Below are 19,177 nucleotides of genomic sequence, written 5' to 3'. Positions count from 1 at the left end.
TCAATACTTGGAACTCAAGAACTTCAATGATACTACTCATTTCAATAATGCTCAACTCAGAGGGTTCATACAGAATTATGAGCATGAACTACTCAACTCAAGGACTCAATGGTACTCTTTATCTCAAGATTTCTCGACTCATATGGTTCATGTGGAATTATGGGCATGAACTACTCAACTTAAGGACTTCATGGGTAACATGTAATAGTCCCACGATTAGGAATATAATCTCGAAAAATTTAGAAAGTCGATACTCAAGACTTAGAACTTGAAGATACTACTCCTCTCAAAGATACTCAACTTATAGAGTTCATGAGGAATTTATGGGAATGAATGACTTGACTCGAGGGTCTAAAGAACATTATGGAACTCATGTATACGACCCTTCTCATTCTCATACTTACTTCTTCAAAACTTAACTCAAAATCGATAGTGGATCTCAAATCATTCACAATTGAACTCAAAGACATCTTTGAACTCTACTCTTAACTCTCTCTTGAATGTGAATTATGAATTCAAGAGTTATGGTTCATGATATGAAGGATATCGTGATGACAAAATAGACTCATGAATACATTCTCCTCACTCTCATACTCATTTGCTCGAGTCTTGAAATAAGTTATTAGAAATTGTAGAAGAATCCTCAAAGGACTCAAAGGGACTTTCTCAAAAATATTTGAGAGAACTCTCAAGACTTGACTCTCAACTCTACATTGAATGTGATTTATGAATTTAAGGTTGCGATTTGTGATAGAAAAGATCTCATGATGTTTAGGAGTGTTTTCAGATAGTTAAACATGAAAAACGATCAAAAAATCACTATCTGGAAGCAAGTCCGCGACACGGAGATGCATTTAATTATTTGGTTGCGAAATAAATTTTGAGGCAGAACGGTCTGTGACCGCTCCGCGATGCCAAGACAACTTTTTCAATCCTGAGGAACACGTCCACGTCGCGGACCTGGTACCCAGATTTGCCCGACTTGTTCCTTCTTCATTTTCTAACCTCAATTCGCCTAAATTTGATTCTTTTTCTCAATTCCTCTTTATGAATACCCCACCTAAGTAAACAAGAATCTACTTATAAACGCTCTACAATCGACCCGATTTCCTCAAGAACTCAACAATCTCATCTTAACTCAAGAATGACAACCAATTTCAAGAACACAATTCAAGATCATCAAACTTTAAACTTCTAGAACGAATTTTGCTTAAATAAACACGATTGGCGTGTGGGTGAACAAACCCAACACTATGGTAGCTTACATACTTGAAAGAACCATTTCTTGAAGCAACTTGAAGGAAAATCTTGAAAGATGAACCCTAGCCTTAACGTTTCTTGAACTCCTTGAGCGTTAGAATTTTTGGAGTGGATGAGAGGGTTTGATTTAAGAAAACTAATTTTTCTACTCGTTTAGGGTAATTAAGATGACCTCCTAAGGGTTTTTATGAACAAAATACTCTTAAAGAAATAAATAAAATGAGTTGGGAGTCGAAATAATTTTCACCGAGCAGTGAGGTCCCTATTGGCTCCGTAACGCGTAGCTATCGCGTAGCTGCTGCCAGGTTTGAGCGTCGTTAGTAAATCAGTCATAACTTTTCACTCAGAGCTAAAAATTTAGCAAACTCGGTGGCATTGGAAAGAGGACTCAAAGGATTTAATTTTCCATCTCATAGGTCACCTAACTCATCTTGTACTGAGAGTTATGGTCATTTTGAATTTGACCCAAAACTCATAATTTAAGCATAACTTACAAAATTTCAGATTTTGCTATTTCCAATTTAGTTCTTTTTGGAACTCAATGTGCTACATCTAGTGATCTTAACACTCAAGAAATTTAAATTCCTCAGTAAAAATACAACTCACAATAAAGGATGGTTCGAGTCTCAGTTCAAAAATATTTTTGGGGTGTTACAGTCACCCAGGTATATCGTGCTTGTCTTGTTTTGTTTATGAGTTTTCAAACTTGGACTGATTTGGTTATTTTGGATATGACTGACTTTGATATAATCTTAGACACGACTTGGTTGTCCCTTTATTATGTTGTGCTTAATTATAATGCTAAGTTTGTGACTCTAGAGATCCGGGGTAGGGAAAAGTTAGATTGGGAAGGGGTGTACAAGCCTAAGCCAGCTAAGGTCATATCCTTAATTCGGGCTAGGAAACTGGTGGGGCAGGGAATTTTGGCATATTTGGCTCATATTCGGGATGTTGAGGTTGAGTCTCCCTCTATTGAGTCTATTCCTGTAGTGTCTGAATTTAAGGAATTGATTCCTACCAATTTGCATGGTATGCTTCCAGATAGAGATATATATTTCTACATAGACTTGGAACTTGACACTTGCCCCATCTCCATTCCTCATATTCGTATGGCTCCGATAGAATTGAGAGAGCTTAAAGCCCAAATCCAGGAGCTTCTTGATAAAGGTTTCATCTATCCTAGTGCTTCCCCGTGGGGTGCTCCTATCTTATTTGTTAAGAAGAAATATGGTAGTACAAGGACTGATAATTTTATCTTAAGCCGTAAATGAGTGGATTGATACCGAAATGACAAGCTTATGGATAAAGAAAGTCTCATTGAGTATACTTGGGTGAAGGAAATTGAAGATTTTAGTAAGAAAGTGCGTAAAAAAATTGAGTTAGTCATTTGAATTTGATGAGTATACCTAAGTTTGAGGTGTCATGTTGATGAAAAGGTTGACTTTGTAGTGATAGTCAGGGCTGACTGAGCATAATGGTAATAAGAGTTCGTGGTGAATTGTGATGGAATGCAACTATATAATAAGTTTGTGGTTAAGTAAATTTTGTATAGTAATTACGACTCGCGAGTATCTAAGGTTGTGGTTTCCTAATATTTGGTGAGTAACATGGTTGTATGGAAGGTTTTAAGAGATAGTGAGACACCACTCGAATAAAATTTAAAAGAGTTAGAGTCATAATGAAGAAAAATAGTGGGATGTAGTACAACATTTAGAGAGAGGCAAGAGCAAAAATATTTTATTTGATTGCAAAGGCTAAAAAGGTATCTTCAAAAGGGTACAGAATTGGGTCCAAAGACGCGTGAATTATGGTAATAGTGTCGCGAGTCCATCAGATTGGTTAAAAAAATATGGGAAAAGACTTGAGAAAATAGATATTAGCTCGAGTGTGATGATAAGTGCTTTAGTTTTTTTTTTAGTTTAGTAATGAGTATGAGTGAATTTTTAGCGAAGGATATTGTAAGATCGATGGAGATGCGATCAATGATAAGTGAAGATCCATGAATTAATAAAAATCTTCAAGGTACAAGCTAATAGTGATAGATAAGGAGATTGTGTTATACAGTTGAATTTACAATTCATATTTTTCATTATAAGTCTACCTTCGTGGTGATATATGTTGTCAAGGTATGAGTTGGCAAGGTGAGAAATGATCAATTGTATCAGGTATTGAGCATTTAAAAGGACTTACACATGGGTTGATTCGTAAAGCTTATTATTGTTGATTGTTGAGTACCTAAGAAAGGTTTCATTTAAAAGCGTTGGTTTATGATAAGGTAAATGGTCAGAGTGTTTATGATGGTTGTTAGTATTGAGAGTGTGGACTTCAGTGGAATAATGTAAAGAGTATGTGGAGTCAACTGAATGGAAAGGGATGGTATCGGCTCTTCGGAAGAAAACATTTAGTGCTATTCAATAATTATTCTGTAAATTCTTATGTGACCATCTATTTCATTTTGTACTTGGTTGAGAGTATGATTCACTAGCTATGCTCACGTATGTTTTCACTTTTGTGGGTGGATCTTTGGCGGTGGATCAGGTGTACCGATCCTGCGATGTTCTCTTGGTTGAATATGAGGATCATTGGATCAAATTCTACTATTCTTAAGGGTAATCTACAATCACAATTGCTAAATCTAGCATTTCAATAGTGTTGTTAGGGGGTTTGTATGCTTGGACATATCCCTCGATGAGTATCTGATGTCTAAAGAACAAATTTTTATAACTTAAGCTCATGGGAAATTATGTTGTGCAATGGAGATGTTGTTAAGAACTATGATTGTTTGGCTATTATGAGTGTGTGTTGGTGGATTCAGGTTCACTTCTAATTGTAGCGAGTATTGATTTGGAATTTTATCATGCTTAAGTGCGAAAGGATTCATCCTGATAGTTGTGTCAAGGTCCTTGATAACATGTTGCAAGCATGTGTATTGTAACATCTCGCACCTAGATACGACTAGAAAGAGTTTAAAATCTGAAAATAATGATTTAGGAAAGAATAAGGAAATCTGGAAAATTGTCTAAGTTAAGAAAGTGAGTTTTGGCCATTTTCAAACGGCCATAAATCCTAGATAAGGATGAATTAGGACCAGTTGTTGATATAGTTGGAAATACCTTGGAGATATCTTTCCAACGCCACTGAGTTTGCGCGATTTCGACATCGTATGAGTGAGATATGCCTTTCGGTAGTTGGGTTGTTGGATTGTGAAAAGTCCCAATCCAGATTTAGGGAAGGCTAAAGTAGTCTTTTCTCTAATTTATTTCCTAATTCGTTTTTAGGGACTTATTGGGGTAAAAACAGAACTTAATTCAGTTTTGAAAAATTAGAATACGCTTAGGGCTAGGAGAAGAGAGAAAGAAAGAAAGAACGGGAAAAGAAGGCAAGAATTCACCAAGATCATCCAAGCTTGCGAGTGGAATTCGTCGGGGGTGATCCCTATTAAGGTATGTGAGATCTTTTCGTGTTGGGTTAGTTCACCCACACTCTCATCTTATATCTATTCAGAGAATGGTTGTTGATTGAATGAAAAGTTAGGGAGTTCTTGAAGAACTTTGTTGAAATTTGTTAAGTTCTTGTTGGTTAAATTGTTGATGCTTGGGGGTTGAGTTGATTTATGTTTCCAGGCTGTTTTCGAGCTAGATTGGTCGTGTATTGAGGTTTCAATTGATCCTAAGTGTTTGGGGAAGGAACTAGGGAAGATTGGAGGGCTTAGAGATGAAAAACGGAGAAGAAAAATCGAGAACACCTGGGTATCGGAGCTAGGGCGCCGCGCCAGCCAGCGCTCCCCAAAGCAGCCTTTGAAGTTTTGCCTTGGGGTGCCGCACCAGCCAGAGCGCCCCACAGACTTCTCTGAAGTTTGGGGCCTGGCGCCCCACGCCTCTTAGAGCGCCAAGGACGCCAGTTCACCCCATTCTTCCCCCATCTTTTCATACTAGTTTCTAATCGATGTACCTACGTTTTCTAGTTGAATCCAACACTCTAAGGTACATCTAAACATCATGAAATCATCTATAAACATGAGATCATGAGCCTTTAATCCATAATCCAATTCAAGGAAAGTTAAGATCAAAGTGAAAGAAGTTAAGAGTCAAGTCTAAAAGTTAAGAAGCAAGTCAAAGCAAAGTTTCTTAAAGTTTTCAAGAGTCTTTATTAAATGTTTTAACTTTGTTTTAAGGATCAAGTTTCAAGTAAAGCAAAGAGTAAGAGATGAGTTCATTTCTAAAAAGTTATTAGGGAACTATGTATTCCCAAAGAAGTTTATAAATGTTTTCACATTTGAGCAAAGAAAAGGGAACATCGATTCCAAAAGAGCCTTTGAGCTAAGCTTTGAGCAATTATCTCAAACTAAAGAAAGAGGTGTTTAAAACACATATGGGCTAAAGTATATTTTGGGAGTAGTATTGAGCACCGAATTGGGGATGCGAGTTCATATTAACTCAAATCTCCATAAGAACCATGTGGCCAACATGGGATTTAACGGGTCATACTTTTTAGATGATCATGTAAGTTAAGCTAGTGGATCCACTAACTTAAGTAAGGTCCTATATCAAGGCAAGGTATAAGATGGTCCTTGGGAAACGTAAGGTAAAACATTGTATCATCACTAGGGCTCATGTGGTGGTTGTCGGTTAAAGAATCTCCCACTAAAGTTATATTACTTGTATATATAAGTAAAGTTGAGTTTGTTATTGCTTATCTTTAATGAACTAAGTTGTTCACACTGTTTTACAAGTTTTATATATATATTGCATGTGTCTTATTGCTTTATATTGAGTTCGGATATTCATGAGTTAAACAAAGCCAAGGTAAGTGTTCATTTGTACTCCTTTCAAGCTTAAGTTGTGGTTTAGCATTCCAACTCGCATACTCGTACATTCAATGTACCGATGCCAGTTGGCCTGCATCTTATTATGATGCAGACGCAGGTAGCCAGGATCAGCATCCAACGCGCCGTTGATCCAATTGAGCACTCCAGAGTCAGTGGTGAGCCTCCTTGCATTCCGGAGGACTCTTTTATTTCTCTTTCCTAGTTTTCTTTATTAGGATATTGTGGGGTCTGTCCCAACATCCATCTCAGTATTATAGAGGTTTCATGGACAGTCAGACAGTTAGTTTTGAGTCTCTCATCTATGTATTTGCAGATACTTTGTTTTGAGACATAAGTTGCCATTTTGGCTAAGGTGTTATCATTTAAACTATTACTTGAGTTTATGTTGTTGAGTTAAGTCTTCCGATGAGTTAAGTAAGCCAGGCCAAGGGTTCTCTTAGGGACAGCAATCGTCTTCGAGTGTCGGCCACGTCCAAGGTGTAGGCTCGAGGAGTGATAAATTTGGTATCAGAGCACAGAGTTCAAGATTCCTAGGGAGTCTATGAAGCCGTGTTTGTAGAGTCCTAGTTATCGGTGTGAAGCGCACCACATCTATAATTAGGAGGCTGCGACATTTAGGAAATTCTTCACTTCCTTTATATCCATCTCATGCATTAAAGTTTATCTCTAAAAGTTTCCCTTTAATTTGTGTTTGTGCGTGTTACAAATAATCATGCCTCCACGAAGAGCAGCACGAGGTCGTCCAGCTAGGAGAGATATTGAACCACAAGAGCAAGGGGTACCTAATGCACCAAACGTGCAACCTCAAGGCAAGGTCACTAATGCCGAATTTCGTGAGGCTATCCAGATGCTGAGCCAAGTTGTGACTAACCAGGTTGGGCAGCCAAGAGGACCAAGGCAAGATGAGGCTGACACTTCGAGGATTCGCGAATTCTTGAGGATGAATCCTCCAAGTTTCACTAGTTTGAGCACTATTGAGGATCCAGAGAACTTCATTGAAGAGTTGAAAAAGGTATTCGATGGGATGCATGTTGCTGACACTGAGAGAGTTGAACTAGCTGCATATCAACTGAAGGATGTTGCTAGAATATGGTTCGATCAGTGGAAAAGGGGTCGACCTAAAAATGCACCACCTACTAGTTAGGCTAGTTTCGAAGAAGCCTTCTTGAGGCGTTTCTTTCCCTAAGAACTGAAGGAGGCTAAGGTACGAGAATTTCTTACACTAAAAAAGGATTCCTTGAGTGTACATGAGTATGGATTGAAGTTCACCCAGTTGTCCCGCTATGCTCTTGAAATGGTTAAGGACATGAGGAGCAGAATGAGTTTGTTTATTGCTGGCTTGGGTCGTTCATCAAGCAAAGAGGGCAGGGCTGCAATGTTGATAGGCAACATGGACATCTCCAGGTTGATGGTTTATATGTAGCAGGTTGAAGAGGAGAAGTTGAGGGATAGGGAAGAGTATAGAAGCAAGAAAGCTAAGACTGGGAATGAATCTGGGCAGCAGAAGGGCAGGCAGAATTGTCCTAGACCCACATCTCCAACTTATATTAGGAGTTTCTTGGGCTTGGCTGGTTATTATAGGAGATTTGTTGAGGGTTTCTCATCCATTTCGTCTCCTTTGACGAAGTTGACTCAGAAAACAGTGAAGTTTCAATAGTTTGAAGCTTATGAGAAAAACTTTCAGGAATTGAAGAAGAGGTTGACTACCAGAGGGTACTCAAGGTTTTGTGGTGTATTGTGATGCATCCAGAGTTGGTTTGGGTTGTGTGTTAATGCAGAATGGCAAGGTGATAGTTTATTCCTCCAGACAGCTGAAGGTTCATGAGAAGAACTATCCAACCCATGACTTAGAGTTGGCTGCGGTAGTCTTCACTTTGAAGATTTGGCGTCACTATGTGTATGGTGTTCAGGTTGATGTATTCACTGATCACAAGAGCTTACAATATGTGTTCACTCAGAAAGAACTCAATCTCAGACAAAGAAGGTGGTTAGAGTTGCTCAAGGATTATGACATGAATATTCTCTACCACCTAGGTAAGGCTAATGTGGTTGTTGATGCTTTAAGCAGGTTATCCATGGGTAGTACCATCCATGTTGAGGAAGAAAATAGGGAGTTAGCCAAAGTTGTGCACAGACTTGCACGCCTGGGAGTCAGACTCATGAGTTAAACAGAGCCAAGGTAAGTGTTCCTTTGTAATCCTTTCACGCTTAATTTGTGGTTTAGCATTCTAACTCGCATACTCGTACATTCAATGTACTGATGCCAGTTGGCATGCATCTTATTATGATGTAGACGCAGGTAACCAGGATCAACATCCAACGCGCCGTTGATCCAGTTGAGCACTCCAGAGTCAGTGGTGAGCCTCATTGCATTCCGAAAGACTCTTTTATTTCTCTTTCCTAGTTTTCTTTATTAGGATGTTGTGGGGTCTGTCCCAACATCCATCTCAGTATTATAGAGGTTTCATGGACAGTCAGACAGTTAGTTTTGAGTCTCTCATCTATGTATTTGCAGATACTTTGTTTTGAGACATAAGTTGTCATTTTGGCTAAGGTGTTATCATTTAAACTATTACTTGAGTTTATGTTGTTGAGTTAAGTCTTCCGCTGAGTTAAGTAAGTCAGGTCAAGGGTTCGCTTGGGGCCAATAATGGTCTTCGAGTGTCGGCCACGTCCAGGGTGTAGGTTCGGGGTGTGACATGTATGATCAACTTTGGTGGTTGTTGGGAATCGCTTTTGTTGTTAGTTAAGTTTACATACAATAATATTTATTACTCGAGTATTAAGATGACTTCATTGAGGCATTGTATGGGAGGATGTGTAGGTATTCAATTGGTTGGTTTGAGGTTGGAGATGTGAAAACCTTAGGGGGTTGATTTGGTGAAAAATGCTTAAGATAAGGTGATAAGCATCCAACCTAAGCTTCTAGTAGTCCAGAATCGACAGAAAAAGTATGCAGACCGTAAGGTAAGGGACATGACATTTCAGACTAGTGAGCAAGTCCTTCTAAAAGTGTCACCTATGAAAGGGGTGATGCAATTTGGCAAGAAGGGAAAGCTTAGTCATCGATACGTTGGACCATTTGAGATCTTTGATTGTGTAGGGCCAGTGGCTTATAGGCTGGATTTACCGCCTAGCCTATCTGGAGTCCATCTAGTGTTCTATGTACATGTTAAAGAAGTATCATGAGGACCAAAGAGATAAAGTCTGTGAAAGTTCAATGGAAGCATCGTCCAGTTGAGGAAGCTACTTGGGAAACCAAGAAAGACATGTGAGAGAAGTATCCCCAGCTATTCGATGATTCAGATACTACTCTACTCTTGCCTTAGCCTTTTCTCCTAGTTTGTCACTCAGGTACGAGTGATGGGTAAATTGGTATCAATTGTAACGACCTGTTCCCGTCGTTATGGAAAAGCCAATGGGGAAGGATTTTGGGCCAGAAAACTTTTGAGTAATGACTTGAAATATTGTAGCCTAGTCAAAATTTGGATGAAATCTGAGTCAGGTAAGGTCTAGGTAAATATGGTAATGAATGGGGTTGTGAATTTGATCACATAAATGGGTATCTAAGACGTTAAGGAGCCCGTACGACTTTACGAAATCGAATTCGGGCAAGTAGAACTCCCAAAACTGATCTTGGTATGAAAGGGTAGTTTCTGAACGTCAAGGGTTGAAGGTGTGTTGTGAAATGGGAGCTTGGAACTCAAATTCCGAGCTTCTGTCTCCGTGTAAGCCGCCGTAGCGGGGTTAGTCTCGCCAGGGCGGGGCCGCTGTGGCAGGTTGGAGTCCACCGTAGCGGGTCAGTCGCCACTAAAGTCGGGGAAAAACCCCAAAAAATGTTATTTTTCTGCAAAACTTCGTCTTTGAGAACTAGGACGCGATCCAGGGTTATTTATTGACAGATTCCCATGACTTGTAGTGCTAAAGGTAAGGATTTTACTCTCCTAATCCATTTTTCGATCCGTAGAATTTAGATTCTAGGATAATTATCATTGGAGGAGAGTTTTGGCCTGATGTTAATGGTGGGAAAATCCCTAACTGTACATTAGGATCATGGGTTGGTCTTGGGCTATTGAGTTTGTTATAATCTGGGTAAATTAGACCTTAATTATTGATCCCTGCATTAAATTAATCATTTGTAGACCAAGAATAAGCGGAAATAATCCTGAAAGAGAAGGCTCAAGTGTCTTAGGAGGATTCAAGCTTGGTTTCGAGGTAGGTGATGGTTTGATTTCTTGTTTGTGTAATATATGCCGATAATTGCTTCTTGTATGCATGCATGTATGAGAATAAGGAATGTAAAACGAGTCTAATGCAATGAGTATATGTTTATGATTAACTATACGTCATGAACTCATTACTTGATTGTATGACTATAAGTATTGTTCATTATGGGTGTGATTGTGGTTGTGCTGATTGGATCAAGTGTCACGTTCCGACACACTAACAGTTTGGGTATGGGTTCCATGAGAGAACTACTTGTGATTGTTTTGTTATGTCTACTTGTCATTGATAATGGAAGACTGTATGTTGCTTTGCAATGATAACTGAACTGTATTTTGTATATGTGCTTACTGTGTTGTAATTGTTCGTTGTATATTGTGCTTACGGGAGTAGCCGTGTGATCCTACCAGTACACTGTGGTTGAGTACTGATACGACACTTGCTCTTTCTTTGTTGAGTACAAGGCATTTTCAGACGGCTACTGACAAACCTCAGTTAGAAGATTATATTGAGCATGACCGGATTCAAGGGTGAACTAGTTCTTTTAGGCTGCCATGAATCTTTCTTGTTAAGTCCACTCTTTTCGGACTCAGACTATTGGTTTAGGTTGTTTGTTTAGTTTTCGGGGTTGCGTCCCTTTTTCTTAGACTTGTTAGTTAATCAGAGTTTTGGTACAATGATTTTCAGGTTCTAGGGGTTGAATTTCCGCAATAGTTATGTTAGTTGATTTGTTAAACTTTCGGAGTTTATGGGAACTCCATATTTCAGTAGTCATTTAAACCCGCTTTCGTATCTTTAAATGTTCTAATTTTTGTTAAGTTGCTTAGTTGGGTTGTAGTAATGATTCTCCCACCGGAGGGTTAGTGTCAATGCCAATCACGACGGTCTGGGTCGTGACACACTGATATTAGTTTAACCAAAGTAACATTAAATTTAATTGATTACAAATTACATGATTTTATTCATATATAAACAACTTGATTAGTAATACAGATAATCAAAAATATATTTTTAACATATAAAAGTAAGAAAATATTTTAATTATGTTTGAAACATAGTTGGTGCAAGCTGGAGGAACCACCCATGAAACTAGGGTTCGAATCCAGAGCCCTATTTTACTATTTTTGATAATATTTTTAATCTGGATCGACCTTTTAACAAAACAACCAACCTACCGTTATTCTTATTTCTTAATACAAACAATATATGTCCAAGTCCATAAATGTTCTAACAATATGTACACACACTTCGTGCTTCATACCTCAGTTCCCACGTACAATTATACAAAGATAAAGATTTCTATTACTCTTAAGGTATACACGTACAAGAACTAAACTAGATTGATCATGTTGTCACTATTTAACTATATACGTACATGGATCGGACCCTAACAAGTTCAATTTAATTTGTTTTCAAGTGAGAAATCATTCAAGGTAATCTCAATTTCAGATTGTTCATGACTTCCAGCATCAAAGATTTGCCTAGAACTTGATTCTGGATTACCTCCACTCCTCCGCGAAGAATTAGGTGATGGAGGATATAATTGTCCATGTTTTTGTTGAACTGTGAAAGAACCTCCACGCAATGGTGACGCTGCCCTGCTTCTCACTGGACTCACATTTTCCGATGGACGCCCGTTTTTTGCCCGTTGCTTTGCTGTCTGATGCCATGTCCGTATCGCGGATGCCACGTTGTCACCAAAGATAACTGGTTTCATCGTTGATCCCATCTGCAAAATACTACAACAAATTAAATATATTCACTTTTTTTGTTGATGTAAAAAAAATGGTACATTATCGGTATGTATAACTTAAATATTCCTAATGGTATATTCATGGATCGAGGAGAGATGAAGAGAATATATACCTGAGTAACCAAGGCATATAGGGGGAGTGTCACGTAGCTACAAAGAACTTGAATGAGAGCCCTAATTATAACAACATCAAAATCCACCAATAAGTTAAATATGCTCTTTAATATAATGGCCACAAAAATAGAGGAAATATAGGACAAAGAGCTAATAATTTGAGTTATAAAGAAGGGGTAATGAATCCCCCCCTCCCCCCACATCTTTTGGAAAGTGAAATATTACGTACTACGTACTCCCACTATTGTTTGATTTGATACGGAATTTAATAAAATAAATAAACTTTTCAACTTTGTGTTCCTGAATTAAAAGACTTAAACATATCACGTGAAAAAATTGACATTAAAATATTACTCGCTCTGTCCCAATTTATGTGACACATTTAGCTTTTCGAGAGTCAAACAGTTTAAGTTTGACCGAGAATTTGCTCATGGAATTTTCAGTTTTTTTTTAAAAATGAAATTTATATATTTGTAAACTACATAAAGAGTACTATAAGTTACAATAATTGATAATTCAAAATATTTAAAAGATATATGAAAAATTTACAGTCAAAGATAGATTTGTTTGAATCTCGAAATCCGAAATGTGTCACACAAATTGGGATAGAGGGAGGAAATGGATCAATCTTTTTGAAACAGACTAAAAAAGAAAATAGATCAAATTCTTTTAAACAGAGGGAGTACTAGTAGTAGTAAAAATGCTCACCCCATGGAAAGTGTTATGGCTATATCTGTTGCATTCTTGTGGAAGCAAGATGGTAAATTAAATTTCCACTGCATAAAAAAGAAGAAGATGATGATACATCTATAATGAATATGTGCATTTTAGTAAGTACTAGTTATAATCCAATAATTAACTACTTACCCAGCTCCAAGCAAAGAAAGCAAGTTGATATGCATTCTGGAAAACCAAACAAAGTAAGTAGTAATTATTTGACAAACATATTTTCATCAAATTCTCAATACTGAATGAAGAATTCGGGATTTGAAGTTGAAATTTGTACAAATCGATTTCATAAACACACGTTGATTTCAAATCAAAACTTTAAATTGGGGTCCATTTATTAGTAAGTATAATTAATTATTACCTGAAAGAGAACAAAGTGAATGAAGAAGAGCAAAAGAGCAGGGCGATTAAACCAGAAAAGATCATCTCCTGGTTCAACTAGTGGTGTCCCTTTAACAATCTCTCCTCTTTCTTGAATCCTTAATCCCATTTTTGTTATAATTACTTGTAATTTTGTGCCCACCAGTAATATAATCTGCAAAATTTACTTTAATTAGATAATGAAACACATCAATTGTAGAATTAGAAAATTTAAATATAAGAATAGAAAATATATATATATGTGGTACTCTGAGTTGACTTACAATTAAAGGGATGAATGGCAGCCAATAGTATGAATACCAACCTGAAGCACAAATCTATTTAGTAACAATTGAAATGTATGATCCAATTTTGGGTGGTTAAGTTATGCACATATTAAATCGTGCCTAATTAATAATAGCACATTTGATAGTTGGTTGAAAAGTAATGTGTAAAATTAATATAGTGTTTGGTTTGCAATTTAATAACTTTTATAGCTAATACGTACATATATAAGTTATGAAAATCTATATATTATTTTATGTATGATAGAAGGTGAAATAACTAAACCCTACATTACTAGCTAATACATACATGACTTTAACCAGTTACCAAACGATGTGAATGAGTCAAAATCGATCATTTTTGTTCCACTCATTTAATTAATTAAGTTCGTCTAATAAACTATGCTAATGTAGCTTACCATTGGTAGTTGTGAGAAAGTAGAGCACTGCAAATATCCATAACACTGGACTGCCACATACAAGAGGGTGAAATTCTCATTAATAATATATATACCTTTTTTTTTACTATTTGAAGAGAAAAGGGATAATTAATAAGATATCGTTTGGATTTCAGAAGTTAAATTCTTTATTTTGATCATAAAATTTGATATATAATTTTTAAAAAATAATTTACATATTTAGAAGCTACGTAAGTCTTTTAAAAGTTAAAATTTTTAAAATATTTAAAAGCCATACAAATATATCGTAATTTTTTTTATTTGACTTTTGAAATCTAAATTATATTATATAAATTGAACGAAGGGAGGGAATAGTAATTACGTATGAGAATAATGGTTTAACTAACCTTATTCCCACGACGTCTGTAAAATCTTCTTCAAGTGCTCTATTAATATACAACTGAAAATCGAAATTCTTTTCTTGCTGAGGTGCTAAATGTGCCTGAAATGGAAAATAATATTACAAGTCATATCAACATTAAATTAATTATCATTTCCCACTAGCTAAATTTTTCCATTTTAATTTAAAATAATAATAATAATAATTTAAGTTGCACCAAAATTACCATTGCAAAGCCATGTCTAAGGGTAAGATAGTCTACTTTTTCAACCGATGCATAGAACTGTCTGAAGAAACAAACCTGGAACAAATTAACAATAATCCCATTAATAAAATAATAAACTTTTTTTATAAAAAAAATAATTAAATTTTATAGCTTTTAAATTGGAGGAAATAAAAACGAAAAATAGATCATACTATCCAGAGAAGAATTGGAGAGTTGCTCCAGAAATGCAAATGTTTACGTCCAAATGATGTTTGTCTTGTAAATCTAAATCTCTCCGGATCTGCAACAAACAAAAAAAAAAGAATATTATGATTTTTTTTTCTCTTTTAATTAAATTGTATATGTTATGAACTTACCTATAAAAAATGAAGTGAAAAAGTGAAAATAGTTTTTAAGCATATATAATGTTGGTCGTTGGAACTACAAAATAATTGAACACAAAAAAAGTTAATTAAAATAATTTGTTTGTATAAGTAATTTTAATTAATTATTAACAAGAACATTGCTCTGATCCATAAAACTAACCGTTATAGAATTGGTACTCAATTGTTTTAGATTCATCCTCCCAAGCTCTCCATGTCCTCATCTGCATTTCAATGTACACAAATCATAAATTACAGTCTACCTTAGACTTCTTTTTTTAACATAATTTTAATTTCAGTTTTTCACGTGATATGTTTAAGGTCACAAGATTTAAAGACATTTTGGTACATTTGATATAACTTTAATTTAGAACCATAAAATTGAAAAGTCTTCTTTATTTTCTTAAATTTCGTATCAAGTCAAACTAGATCATTCTTTTTTTCTTTTTTTTTTTAAAGAGAGGGAGTACTTGGGATAATTATTATATAAAAGAAATATTAAATACTTCTATCTTAAGAAGTTACCCTTAGTTTGCCAATTCCCAAAGTTGTAATACAATACAACACATGTGCAACTGCTAACACAAAGATAAAAATGTGGAGTTGGTGAATTGCATATTTTGAAGCAAATTGTAGTTTCCCCTGCATTTCAATCACGATAAAACACAAGTTAGCAACATATTTATCCTATGGTCATATCAGATCAGTCACAACTATAGTCATTCAGCTTTAATAAAACAAGGAATCATTATCTCTCGTATGACATTCACTAATTTGAGATTTGATTAATTTAAATTTACGTTAGTAGATATAAGATGTCTTAGAACTTGAGTCATTATTTCTCTATTGAAAGGGAAAATACACTCTATCTTGATGTTCAAAGTAGAAAAAAAGTTTTTATCAATATACTTAAGACATTTCTCATGGTTAATTTTACTCATAAACATTTGATCTTTACCCATAATAGAAGTAAAATTATAAATTATTTTGCTTGTTAAGATAACTATATATACTTTGTCCATTACAATAGTAAGTAAAAAAATATCATTTTTTGTTATAGTAAAGTGATTGAACTTTATCCATTATAATAAAAGCGTGAAATCATAAAACTTCACCAATTATAACGATAAAGTCATCTTAATGGTAAGTTTTGTCATTATTATATAATAACATAAAGTTTAGTAATTTATTTTATTATTATAGAGGCTTTATTATGACAATGGATAAAGTTTACTTACTTTTTTATAAAAATAATTCCTTAATTTTATTGTTATAAATATTAGTAAAATTTACTAAATGTAAGTGTATAAACCTAGTTCCGACCAGAAGGTTTGCTTATATATATAATAAGTATCCTCTATCTCTAATCTGAGATTGTGAGTTTGAGTCATCAAGAAAATACAAAAAGGTACGAACTAAAATATCGAGTTCTCCAAAAGTGATTCAAAGAATATACCTTAATTCTACATGGATCAAGATATTGGTCATCAATATGTTTGTTTATGTCACATGGATGCCAAGAGCGTCCAACACTCCTAGGGATACATATCTTAGACACAGGATCCTGTACAACCGTCAAGAATAATGATATGAACCCCAATAACATAAGTTCTGCACCACCACAAATACAAAATAAAACTATTATTAGTCCAAAAACTTAATGATTTTCTAATGAAAAAACAAAATTTCTCTTACCTGACTTGATCTTCTCAAGTGCTTCATATAGTGGTCTCTTTTGTTTCTTCCATAACCACTATAAAAACATTAAGAATATATAAAAATGCCAGCCATATGTTATTTGTAGAGAAAGAGAGGGTGACAACACTTTTATTGAATATACAAGCACCGTAACCTTAGGTCTTAATATCGTATCTCTAAGAATCGAGGGTTCATTTGATAGAGTATATAAGAATAATTCTACATAGAATGTATTAATAATGCTTGTATTAACAATGCATGTATTAGTTATGCTTGCATTAATTATACATATATTATTTTAATGCATTGTTCGATTTGATGCATTAAAAATAACATGCATTGCATAAAAAAATTATTTAAAAGATACTCTCCATTATCATGGTGGAAAAGATGTAAAAAGAAGTTTTGAGGGGTTAATCGTGCTAATACATGCATTAAAACTATTGCATTGCTAATACCTAGAAATCCATGGTATTAACAATACACGTCTTAACACACAATAGAGTGTATAACTAATACAAACATTAGTTATACATAGATTAGAAAAGAGTACCAAACAAGGTACTAGCAATACACAATGCTAATACATGCATTATTTTTTCTAATACACTCTACCAAACGAGCCTTATAATCTAATCACTTTATTACTTGTGACTACGTGTACTTGCATATGTGTTAGGAGATAACAAATTCTTGACGTCGTTGACAGAGACTTAAAGTATTGGCAAATTCAAGATATTTTTTTCTATTATTCTATTTTACGTTCTGTAATATTGTCTTATAGTATTTATATATTTGCATTTTTTATGTTAATTTAGATTAAAAAAATGTTTTAAAAAAATGATGGACCCATAGCCCCAATCCGCTGCCCACATAAAACTGGGTTGACTATTTTAAGGCCTATCAACATCTAAATAGTGAGCTGGTCCAATTAGCTCGTCAAATTCCAAAGCCGAGGTATAAGCTGAGATAAGTTAGCTCATATCGGCAATTCTATTTGTAAGTATGATATTATACTATATTTACCTAAAATAAAATTGCATATAGACGTTTTTAAGTTTTGCCCCTTGCTACTTCTCCTCTTAAACATTTTGGTCCCTCTCCTCCTAAAAATTTGTCTTGTTTTTCTCTCTGATAGCACATGCATGGACTTGTATAATTAAACATCATGAAAATGCAACATATTCTGTGATTCAACCATATATACAATTATGAAAGGTACGTAAATGAATGTTTACCTCTCCAAGGTGATGAATAAGTTGTTCAATGAAAAGGGAGATGATAACTAATACAAAGCAAACCATGGCTACAGCCCATGTTGGTGTCTCGTCTAGAGGACGTTCATCACACGTTGTAATACAGCTCGTGCTTGCCATTATAAGTTTCAATATCAATTGCTTACTCTTTTAGATAGGAGTACAACCCTTTTTTTTTTAATGACAAGGAAAATTTATGAGAGACTTCTTTCGGGAAAAAAATAAGGCTTTATATTTGTATGTATGTATATATAAGCTATGGTATATATTTGTATTTATAGAGAAAACATATTGACGACTTTTCAAAACTTGAGTCAATTTAAAGAAGCTACTCATATATTATAACATGTAAAAGTGTTCTTCAACATTTTAACTTTATGAGTTTTAAATTTTATAACGATAATTTAAGTGTTATTAGTTAAGTTTTATATTTAATATTTGTGCATATTTAATAAACTTTTTAATATAAATATACTGATTTCAACCAAATTTGTACCTGAACTTGTAGCTCCGCCTTAATTACAACCAGTCAACCACTGGAGATAAGTTTACGCAAATATATATCTTTCAACATAGAAAAATACTTAAGGTAATTACTCGTATATTTTCTAGCAAGCATGGAAGAGAAAAGTCATAGTAAAATCAGATGAGTCATGACTAAACTTGTATATAAAAACAAAAAAAATAACATTCAATATGGTTTTGTCGTTATTAACATATGACATTTTGTGATGTAACATATTTGTATCGTGTCCAACAGTAAGAAGTGGATGGTAGATAATAGCTATCAAATACTCCAATAGCTTATTAGTTTGAAAATTCACAAGGGAGATTAGTCTTTGGCAGTATTATATATTGACAGATGGCAAGCTTATAACAATACGTAATTGACCATTTTCATCTTAATTTGGATTGATTAATGACCACAAAATTTTGGTTTTACGTGTCTACACACGCAATGATTTATTTTTGTAGAAAACTAGAAATCTATGATGTTTGTTTCATAAGGTATTGTATTGTGTTATATAGTATTATATTATTTTAATAAATACATGCAATATTTAGATCGATTGTATGTCACTATATAATATCACATATTCATAATTTGAATGATAGATTTATAAGAAAAATATGGTACAATATAGAGCTACTATGACGTAGAATAAAAGATGAAATATGAGGACAAAATGAGATGTAAATATTAAGGTAACTATGTGATCACATTAAATTGGTCGTTACAATGAGTCTTTTCGTCGTTATCTATTCATGAATTTAAACAATACGA

The 19,177-nt window shown here is 34.7% G+C and overlaps 1 protein-coding gene across 2 annotated transcripts; it reads right to left on the bottom strand.

Moving 5' to 3' along the window:
- Positions 1-11,648: 11,648 nt before the first annotated feature.
- Positions 11,649-18,109, bottom strand: LOC125808382 (MLO-like protein 6). 2 transcript variants are annotated; one of them, XM_049488087.1, is made up of 15 exons: positions 17,875-18,109; positions 16,634-16,691; positions 16,395-16,549; positions 15,464-15,580; positions 15,102-15,162; positions 14,768-14,856; positions 14,577-14,651; positions 14,358-14,452; positions 13,972-14,021; positions 13,553-13,593; positions 13,270-13,443; positions 13,047-13,082; positions 12,888-12,955; positions 12,179-12,239; positions 11,649-12,041 (listed from the first exon to the last, which is right to left on the bottom strand). In XM_049488087.1, the coding sequence occupies exons 1-15, from the start codon at positions 18,010-18,012 to the stop codon at positions 11,709-11,711; spliced, it is 1,551 nt and encodes a 516-aa protein (XP_049344044.1). In that variant the 5' UTR covers positions 18,013-18,109; the 3' UTR covers positions 11,649-11,708. The 2 variants fall into 2 exon arrangements, with proteins under 2 accessions (XP_049344044.1, XP_049344045.1); XM_049488088.1 differs by having other exon boundaries at positions 16,395-16,502; positions 17,875-18,107.
- Between the last annotated feature and the right edge of the window lie 1,068 nt (positions 18,110-19,177).

This window comes from Solanum verrucosum, unplaced genomic scaffold (genome assembly GCF_900185275.1).
Source record: "Solanum verrucosum unplaced genomic scaffold, falcon-dt-bn FXZP01000112.1, whole genome shotgun sequence".
Lineage (NCBI taxonomy): Eukaryota > Viridiplantae > Streptophyta > Magnoliopsida > Solanales > Solanaceae > Solanum > Solanum verrucosum.
This window is presented reverse-complemented; position numbering and strand designations above follow the sequence as displayed.

Coding starts and splice junctions, on each gene's coding strand:
- LOC125808382 (XM_049488087.1), bottom strand. CDS start 18,012: ATGGCAAGCACGAGCTGTATTACAACGTGTGATGAACGTCCTCTAGAC. Junction 15,163..15,463: donor TGGGAATTGGCAAACTAAGG/GTAACTTCTTAA, acceptor ATTGAAATGCAG/ATGAGGACATGGAGAGCTTG. Junction 13,594..13,971: donor CTTTCTCACAACTACCAATG/GTAAGCTACATT, acceptor TTTGTGCTTCAG/GTTGGTATTCATACTATTGG.